Below are 10,133 nucleotides of genomic sequence, written 5' to 3' on the forward strand. Positions count from 1 at the left end.
TTCTTTTTGATGGTTGAGTAATATTCCATTGTGTATATCCACCACATCTTCTTTATCCATTCATCAGTCTATGGACATTTGGGCTCTCTCCTTAGCTTGGCTCTTGTTGATAATGATGCTATAAACATCGAGGTGCATCTATTCCTTCGAATCTGTATTTTTGTATCCTTTGGGTAAATACCTAGTAGTGCAATTGCTGGATTGGAGGGTAGTTCTATTTTTAACCTTTTTAGGTGCAGCCATACTGTTCTCCAGACTGGCTGTACCAGTTTGCATTTCCACCAACAGTGCAAGAGGGTTCCCCTATCTCTGCATTGTTGCCAACACCTGCTGTTTGTGTTGTTAATTTTAGCCATTCTGACAGGTGTGAGGTGGTATCTCATTGTGGTTTTGGTTTGTGTTTCCCTGTTGATGAGTGATGGAGAGCATCTTTTCATGTGTCTACTAGCCATCTGGATGTCTTCTTTGAAAAGTGTCTATTCATGTCTTTTGCCCATTTCTTCACTGGATTATTTGTTTTTTGGGTGTTCAGTTTGATACGTTCTTGATACATTTTGGATAATAACCCTTTATCCAATATGTCATTTGCAAATGTCTTCTCCCATTCCATAGGACACCTTTTAATTTTGCTGATTGTTTCCTTCATTATGCAGAAGCTTTTTATTTTGATGATGTCCCAATAGTTCATGTTTGCTTTTTGTTTTCCTTGCCTTCAGTGATGTGTCTAGTAAGAAGTTGCTACGGCTGAGGTCAAAGAAGTTGCTGCCTCTGTTCTCCTCTAGGATTTTGATAGTTTCCTGTCTCACAGTTAGGTCTTTTATCCATTTTGAATTTTTTTGTGTGTGTGGTGTAAGAAAGTGGTCCAGTTTTATTCTTCTGCATGTCACCATCCAGTTTTCCAACACCACTTGTTGAAGAGACGATCTTGTTCTCATTGGTTTTATTTAAAAGAAATAAGTATGTCAAGTGGGAAAAGGATGGTGGTAAAGTGGATTGTAGGCCTATGATTTGTTTGGAGTTATTTCTTTCTTGCCTTATTTGTATAAACAGCAATACTGTGGAAGTGGGGAAAGGAGGATAGGGTAAAGCGAAGAGGAGGAGGAACTAAGAGAGTGTTGGTTCATGGGGTCTAAAATCCAGAATAGAGGGGGAGTTCCCAGTGTTGCTAAATGTGTCATAAGTGTGACTCCAAGGATAGCCATGGGAAGAGTAAATGTTTGTGGGCTAGACTATGTATTCCTTGTGAATAGAGGCCATCAAGCACATATGGATGATTGATTCACTTGTAGAACTCAAGTGACTTGTTATAACAAAAGCCCTCTAAAATCATGTATTGGCAACAAATCACCCAAATGAACAGGTGCTAAAAACATAGATTTTTTTTTATGTTTATGAGTAGCTAACACAAGAATATCAGCTATTTGAACACTGCTTGGTTGTGACTTATGACTTTATCATAAAGGTTGTATGTATGTAGATTTTATTCCTTTCCCTCATATTCTACATTCTATATCCCATAATATCCTATTGGGATATTAATTAGGACTGCATTGAGTTTTGAGTTATATTTAGGCATTTTTTTAATGTTTGTTTATTTTTGAGAGAGAATGAGACATAGTGCAAGTGGGGAAGGGGCAGAGACAGAGAGGGAGACACAGAATCCAAAGCAGGCTCCAGGCTCTGAGCTGTCAGCACAGAGCCTGATGCAGGGCTCCAGCTCACCAACTGCAAGATCGTGACCTGACCCAAAGTCGGACACTCAACTGACTGAGCCACCCAGTGATGCCTATCCCTTTTTTAAAATGTATTTAGGCAATACTGATATCTCAATAATTTTGAATCTTCCCATTCTAAAAACACAGGAAATCTCTCCATTTCAACTCTTTTTTATATATGTATATTTCTTAGCTGGGTTTTATGTTTCCCTTAATATGCATTTTGTTACAGGGATACCTAGGTAGCTCAGTAGGTTGAGCATCTGACTCTTGATTTTGGCTCAGGTCATGATCTCACAGTTTGTGAGATGGAACCCTGCATGGAGGCTGTGCTGTCAGTAAAGAGTCTGCTTGGGATTCTTTCTCTCCCTCTCTCTCTGCCCCTCTCCCACTCATTCTCTCTCTCTCTCTCAAAATAAATAAATGTTTTTAAAAATATATGCATTTTATTACATATGCATTATGAAGATTTTCCCCTAAACCTTTCATATGCTTAGTTTCTATTATATATGCAATCCATTAAATTTTCTAACTGGTGCTTCTTTTATTACTAAGATTATTTTATACTTATTACATTTATTTTATTTTATATTTACGTGTTTATGTTTTATTATATCAGAATATATTAATTAAATAATTGGCCAACTGAAATTTCCTATTTCTAGATGGTTTCTGTAGTTCTTCTTCTTGAGTTATTAAGTATATATTTGTATCCTAGTTCATCAAATATGTACATGTTTATCTTTCATTGATATTGCAAAATAGTTTTTCGAAGCATTTGTACCAATTTACAGTCCCTCTAGCAGTAGGTAATAGCAGTTGCTCTGTATCCTAACGTATTCTTGGTGTTCTCTCCTTTTTCTTTGTTTTTCTTAATGTAATTTTAACTTAAAAATTTTAATATTGAAATACAGTTGACACTACGATATGTATGTGATTCCACATTTCTACACATTACACAATGATGAGTATAGTCACCATCTGTTACCATACCATGTTATTACAATACTGTTGACTCTGTTCCCTCTGCTTTGTATCTCCCTCATGACTAATGAAGTTATACACCTTTTCATATACTTACTGGCTACATGGACAATCATATTTGTGATGTGTCTTTTCAACTTTTTTAACCAGTTTTTTCTGGCGGACTGTTCATATTTTTCTTGTTGCTTTGTAATCATTTATATATTCTGAGTGTAAATCTTTTATCAGATATATACATTGTTAAGTATCTTTTCTTACTCTGTTGTTTGACTTTTAACCAAATGGTGACTTTTGATGAAAAGTAGTTCTTAGCTTTAATAAAATCCACGTTACCAAGTTTTAATATGCATTTTGTATTCTATTTAAAAATTATTGCCTACTTCAAGGTTAGGAAAATATATTCCTATGTATTCCTCTAAAAGCATTGTTTCATTTCTCAAATTTGGATTTTTAATCAAACTAGAATTGGTTCTTGTGTATGTTATCAGGTAGGAGTCCAGAACATTTTTTTTCTTGAATCTTTAATAGATCCATCACCACTTATTGAAATAACCATCTTTACCCCTCTGCATTGTAGAGGCCCCCGCACTGTAAATTATGTGTCTTTACAAGTGAGGATCTATTTCTGGAATATCTATTTTGTTCCATTGTTAGCTTGTTCTTTTGCCAATACCACACTCCCTTTATTAGTGTAGCTTTATAACAGGTCTTGATATGTGATTGTATCGGTCTTCCAAATTGCCTTTATTTTTCTTCAAGATTGCCTAGCTTATTCTTCACCCTTTAGATTTCTAAATACATTTTAGAATCAGTTCAGTCCATTGGTTTTCTTACAAAATCTGCCAGAAATTTTATTCTGTTCACATAAAATGTACAGATTAATTTTGGAAGAATTGTCATACTTTATAAGAGTGAATATTCTAATCTATGATCATGATATATTTTTTCATTTATTGAGATTTTTAATTTTGAAGTTTTTGGTGTAGACTTCCAAAAATTTTTTCCAAGTATTTTCTAACTATATGATGTTTGATATTATTTAAATATTTTTAAACTTTAATTTTCCATTTAGCTGTTGTTGGCACATTGACTTAAAATTGATTTTTTGAATACTAATCTTGTAACCAGAAATCTTCTTAAATTTATTTATTATCCTAGTGTGTTTATAAACACTTTTTAATTTTTCTTAGATAATAATGATACCTGCAACTAATAACCATTAACACTTTTTCCCCAAAATGCATTTCTTCTTCTCCTTGTCTAGTAACACTAAGGATCCTTTTTCCTTCTTACTTTTCAATATAGTTTGAGATATTTTATCTAAAAGGCAATATGCAACTACAATAAGTTTCAGAGAATGGAACTTTCTGGGGAGTGATTTTAACTAAACATAAGAAGTAACTTTGTGATAAAATATTAACCATGAAGGTGAAATTTCTGATTTTGGAAGAAGTTAGAACACATCATTCACGGAACTTAAGCATCTTTCAGAAGCACTGCTGAAAGAATCCTTATATTAAATGGAAGTTGGATTACATAATTTCCAAGTTGATTCTCAAGTGTTATTAGTCAATAATTTGAGTGGAAAATAGCATAAAAGTCTATTTGGAAGATAACTGGTGAATACTCTTTGGGAAAGTTTGGTGTTAGGAGAAGAAAAGAGAAAGGGAGGCTTGTCATGAGTCAACCACTGTAGACCAGGGAAGAGTTTATGAAGGTCTGTATTACTGTTCGTGGTGGCAGTGGAAATGGAAAAGAAGGAGATGTATCTATGTCAAAGATTTGACCTTTGGTACCTGCAATACTGGGAATGGCTTAAAATTGAAGTAGAGATGTTATGGCAGACTGCATTCAAAAATACTGTATTTACCTGAGGGTATTGGATTTCTTATCTTATTGCTTTTTATACAGGTCTATAGATTCTGGAACAGTTTATGGCAGTGAAACTGACCTTTTGGACTTTACCAACCTCAGTTTCAGAGGTAGCAGAGGCACTGAATGTCTGCCTCGGACTTAGGAGTATCAGTTGTCTGGAGGTTATCCAGAACTCACAAACTCTCCACTGATCCCCCTCCAGCTTATGTTGATGGTTATCTGGAGAGGATGGGGCAGCAATATCAACTGTATATATGGAGAATTAGTAGGCACATTTAAGAATATTTTATGGTTATGATGTGATTGCTTTGTTTATGATAGACATGAAACATTGATTTAAGCTGTATTCATGGCGTGGTTTCTCATAGCAATTACATCAGACGTTAGCATCTGAGATACCTTTTCCAAACAAGTAGTGTTGTGACATTATTTTGTTTTTCTTTATCACAAAATTTATACTGGATACATTTCTTTAATAAGAAAGATGGAGACATTATAGTTACGTACAGAGTAAAGAGGGAAAGTCATTCCTTATTCATAATGTTCTCTCTACCTCCAGAGACACTTCCCAGAATCAAGTCAATAACGTGGTGTGTATCCTTCTCTTGATCTTTCTGTGCTTTTGCATATATTTATGATTATATTTGCATATAAAATTGATTATCAATACATAAGCAGTACTTTCTTTATGAATATATTTTTATATATTATGCACATATATTAATATCTTTGTTTTGTTTTAACACAAATTATACTATATATATATATATATATATATATATATATATATATATATATATTCTTTTCTAATTTGCTCTCTAATTTTGGTACCTACCCTGGTGTTGGTTTCTCTCATGTTTGGTGGTTCTCGACTGTCATTTTGTATTTAATTATCTATGACCACCTGCCCTATTTACCTTGGCTCGCACTGAGTATTTGGGAGGGAAAGAAAGGACTGCCAGAGAGAATGTGGGTACTTGTCTCACGATAAGGGGGGCTGGCTTATTAACTGGTGTATTGCCATGGCTTCCAGCTCCTAGCATCTTTCCTAACTCCCTTAACCTATGAACAAATACTTCAGGATGCCCACCAATTAGCCAGAGCTTACCAATAGCTGTAAGGAATGTCAGATTGGGCAGCTAAGTGTTCATACTGGAGCTTCCCAATTAATCATCCAAAACTATGCCCCCAGTTCTCTTCTACTTCTCCACATTGACTTGGCTTAGATTAGCCAGTTTTTTTCTCCTCTTGTGTTTTAAGCTATGAATACGTTTTTCCCTAGAGTTGATAAAATCTACTTCCTGTGTCTCTGGTCAGCCATATTTCATTATAGCTGATTGTTTTGTAGTGGTTTTGCATTCTTTTCTTTCTTCTTTTTGAAATGTTTATTTATTTTTGGGAGAGAAAGAGAGACAGAACATGAGCTGGAGAGGGGCAGAGAGAGGGAGACACTGAATCTGAAGCGGGCTCCAGGTTCTGAGCTGTCAGCACAGAGCCTGACGCGGGCTCAAACTCACGAAGCCTGAGATCACCTGAGCTGAAGACGGATGCTTAACCAGCTGAGCCACCCAGGTGCCCCTGCATTCTTTTCTTAATGATACTTCTGTCACTTCATGTAAATTTAGTTGGGTGAAGAGGTGGATGCCTATGTTTATTTCAACAATTTACCATCTATTCTATTTCTTTATTATAACAAAACCATTTTTATGGAAGTTAATCTTAAAGTTGTGGGACCTATAGAAAAAACATCTCACCAAAGGATAATCATTTCAAAAATCCATAATCAAACCACTCTGAGAAGCCATACATGGTTTATTTTTACCTTGTGGACATTGTGAATATTTTCATCACCCTCTGTCCTAGTTCTATCTTAATCTCTATTTTCCTTTGCTTTCCTTTTCTTACATCTTAGAAATGCATTTCTTTATGCCATATTGTTAGTCATTTCCATGACTCTTCCTCATGAGAAAGTCTAAGCTTGTTGGTCTGACATCCAGCTCACTTGTGGTATGAGTATTGTGTGCCTCCAGCCTTGTTTCTCTTAGTGTTCTTGGTACAATGAACTTGTGGTTTTTATGAATCTGTCATACGTTGCTGCTTTCTCTGCTTGGAATACTGCTCCACTGTTCACTTATCTAACCCCTCTTGGTGCATTAGGACTGGACTCATCTTTCACCTACCTGGAAGCCCTCCCCACCCCACTTGCAGCCTTCTAGGCTGTGTTCAATGGCTGATGTGTATGTTCCCTCAGCCCCTGGGCACATTCTGTCGAGTACTCCTCTCGTACTGGAATTGTCTGCATTACTACTAGACTATGATGTCAGTTTGCTGAAGGCAAGAACTATGTCTTATTTATATGTATTATCATCTCCTTGTCTGGTAGGTAATAAATCCATATTGGATGGCTGGATAAATGTGTGAATAAAAGAAGAATGAACATATGACTGAATGTAAATTCTTGTCTTAAACTGTTAAATTCTTCTTGGAATAAAATTGATTATTATTCTTAGACAGTACTTTCTTTGCTTTATTTCATACAATGCTAACACTGTGCCATTGTTACAGAATGTCTGCAGATGGGTATATAAATGCTGCTGGAAGCCTGTGACACATACAGGTGCCCCGAAGTGCTTCTTCCCTAGGAACTGGGGCTATAAAGTCGACAAGAGACAGAATGATACAACAGGTGAGTACTGCCCTAATGAGGTCCCAGAGAACAACTCTTGATGACTCAGATAAGCTAACTGCAAAATAAAGGCTAAAAGCTGCCTCCCCACCCCCACCCCCCCCAGGGTTTACCGCCAAGTTGAAAAGGCTACCATCCCCATCTCAGTTTGGATATGATGTCCCTGACGCCCTCTTCGCGGCTGACTATCAGACATCCAATCGTTTTCATTTTAAGGTTGGTTCTGTGGTTACCTTTGAATACATCTCTGAAGAATGCCATGCCCCTACTCTGGTTTCAGCTCATTCTCCTTTAGACACTGCATAGAGGTATGGAGGCAGAACATGCCTCTGTTTCCCTCTGCAGGAATCTCCCAATGGGTTGGGTAGGCTCTTTTGTATTTTGTGGGGGACATATGATTGGGTGATCTTTTTTTTTCTCATAAATCAGGAAACACAGGGTTAAGAATTAGAAGCTATTCTCACTGAGAGTGAAAATCCTTCATAGCTCCACAAGGAAATTATCTTTTTATAGCTTATTTGTTTATTTATTTATTTGGGGGAGGGGGGAGAATGGGTGGGAGGGGGAACAAAGAGAGAGAAGAGAGAGAGAGAATCCCAGCAGTGCTGACAGTGCGGAGCCCGACATGAGGCTTGAACTCATGAACCGAGAGATCGTGACATGAGCAGAAATCAACAGTCAGTCACTCAACCGATTGAGCCACCCAGGTGCCCCAGAAGTGGTCTTATCTGGAGTTGTTTTTTCTCTTTTTATTCTGATAGATCACTGATATGGATAGCAAACGCTATGAAGTCACCCTTGAAAATATTGACTTGCTTGATAGGACTCCTAAGACCTCTAATTTGAACTATCACGTAGAGGTCATTAATGAGCCCTTCAGCTTCAAGATCATACGGACCAGCAACAAAAGAATCTTGTGAGCTTTTCAACACTCTTTGTGTATCTTTGAATGAATATATAGTCTCAGTATCATTCACTCTGACTTACTGGGGTGGGTAATGAGAGAAGTATGATTTGGGAAGATATTTGGACCTCAACAAAATGTCAAAGCTTTTACTGTAGATCATTAACACTGTTCATCTGTCATGACTGCAGAGCACAGCATACTAAAAAATACATGTGCTGGTGTGCTAAGTTAGATAAAAACACTTGCAGTTAATATACATTCTGAAGTAGGAAATGTCATCGTTTTGGATTACCATTCACTTTGCAACTCAACTTCACTGTCTAGCATTCTAAATTTTTATGTCCTGAGAAACTTGCCATGAAGAGCCTAACGGTGACCTGAGCATAAATCATAAACTGTACTGGAGAAAATACAAGGATTCGTGTCAGTAAAATTTGTATTCAAGTTCTGGCATCAACAAGCCACCAGTCAGCTTTGTGAGGTTGGACAAAGTATCTCACGTCAGCCTCAGTTTCCACGTCCGTAGAAAGGGAATCATAATGTCCACTGTTGCTCTGTGTACCGAGATACATTCTGGAGGCATCCAGAGTAGTGCCTGGCAAGAAGCAGACGCAAGCGTAAGGTTGTATCTGCTCTCTTCCTCCAGTCATCAACTTGAGCTTCTGGTGTCACGTCTCCGGTGCTACGCTCCTCTAGAAATAAAGAATCAGAGACCCCCTAGAAGGACCTTCAAAGGTAGTATGAAAGTGAATGAGAACATGCACAAAACAACTGTTCTCGAAGTCGATAGGGAGAGTAGCAGACAGTTTCCCGGCAGAGATAGCTGGTTGGTGACTCTCGTCCTTGCCCCATGGCCCAGGTTGGACACGAGCATCGGGCCCCTGCAGTTCGCCCATCAGTACCTGCAGCTGTCTTTCCGACTGCCCAGCACCTCCGTGTATGGGCTGGGAGAACACGTGCATCAGCAGTACCACCACAACCTGACCTGGAAGACCTGGCCCATCTTCACTCGGGATGCCGCCCCCACCAAGGTGAGCTCCCCTTCCTCCTGCCTGTTGCTCACAGGAAGGAATCTTTCTCTCCTTTCCAGAACGTGACCTAGAGTCAAGCAACCCACAGAGTTACATCCATATATTATTTTGCCCGAGTTAGATCTGTTTGTGTGGGAGAATACTTGTTCTTGAGGCTTATAAACTCATGATTAGTAATAAATCCATTTTTGAAAATCTCCCTTTTAAGGGAAGATATAATTAATGACTGTATGATAGCCTAATATATATTAGAAAATCCTTCTGCAAAATAACTCCGTCTTTCATAATTGAGTTGTATCTAGGGGAGAGCTTCGGCAGGAGCTATCCTCCGTAGAACTTTGTGGACTAAAAAATACTTCTTTTAGCAGCTTTAAAATTATTCAGACCTACTGAACCATAATCTGCATTTTTACAAGGCCCACTGGGACCCACATGCATATTAAAGCTGTTCCGGGGCAGTGTCTCTCAACTTATCTGTAGTGAAGGATCAGTTCCTTTCTCTCTCTCTCTCTTTAATCCTAGGAAAATGAAATAGGATTACTCAAAGACATAAAAAATATATGTTTAAATTGAACAGATATAAAATCACTCTTTTAAATTGCTGTACGAGTTCCTGAACTCTTTCTCTTGATTTTTGTACTTTCCTTGTTGCTGACTTAAACAGTAAAGCGTGTGGGGAGGTACCAGTTTGTGAACAAGCTTTGAGCAGCATTGCTTTGTAGAGCATGTCCTGAGGCCTCCATTGTGCTTGTAATGTTTCCCAAATCTGTGCAAGAGGTGCAGGTTAAGTAACCCATTAACTGGCCCACCTACCACTATCTGATGCAAGGAAGGGAGCTTACTTACTGAATGAAACAGAGAGAAAAAAGCAATGGCCAGCACATTCACTAAAATGCTTGCTCAAGGACCCTGACAAATAAGGAATGCTAAGCATC

General features: G+C 37.7%; 1 protein-coding gene across 2 annotated transcripts in view; it reads left to right on the forward strand.

Moving 5' to 3' along the window:
* LOC109269136 (probable maltase-glucoamylase 2) overlaps positions 1 to 10,133 on the forward strand; it is an 86,647-nt gene that overhangs the window by 9,486 nt on the left and 67,028 nt on the right. For both annotated transcript variants that reach the window (XR_008420158.1, XM_053896769.1), the window contains exons 4-7: positions 7,140 to 7,260; positions 7,367 to 7,476; positions 8,022 to 8,176; positions 9,027 to 9,198. Coding sequence is in view for 1 of the 2 variants with exons in the window: in XM_053896769.1 (XP_053752744.1) it covers positions 7,140 to 7,260; positions 7,367 to 7,476; positions 8,022 to 8,176; positions 9,027 to 9,198 (558 nt within the window). In the remaining variant the exon portion in view is untranslated. The remainder of the gene's footprint in view (positions 1 to 7,139; positions 7,261 to 7,366; positions 7,477 to 8,021; positions 8,177 to 9,026; positions 9,199 to 10,133) is intronic.

This window comes from Panthera pardus, unplaced genomic scaffold (genome assembly GCF_024362965.1).
Source record: "Panthera pardus isolate Hobbes unplaced genomic scaffold, ASM2436296v1 HiC_scaffold_8, whole genome shotgun sequence".
In the NCBI taxonomy this organism is placed as follows: Eukaryota; Metazoa; Chordata; class Mammalia; order Carnivora; family Felidae; genus Panthera; species Panthera pardus.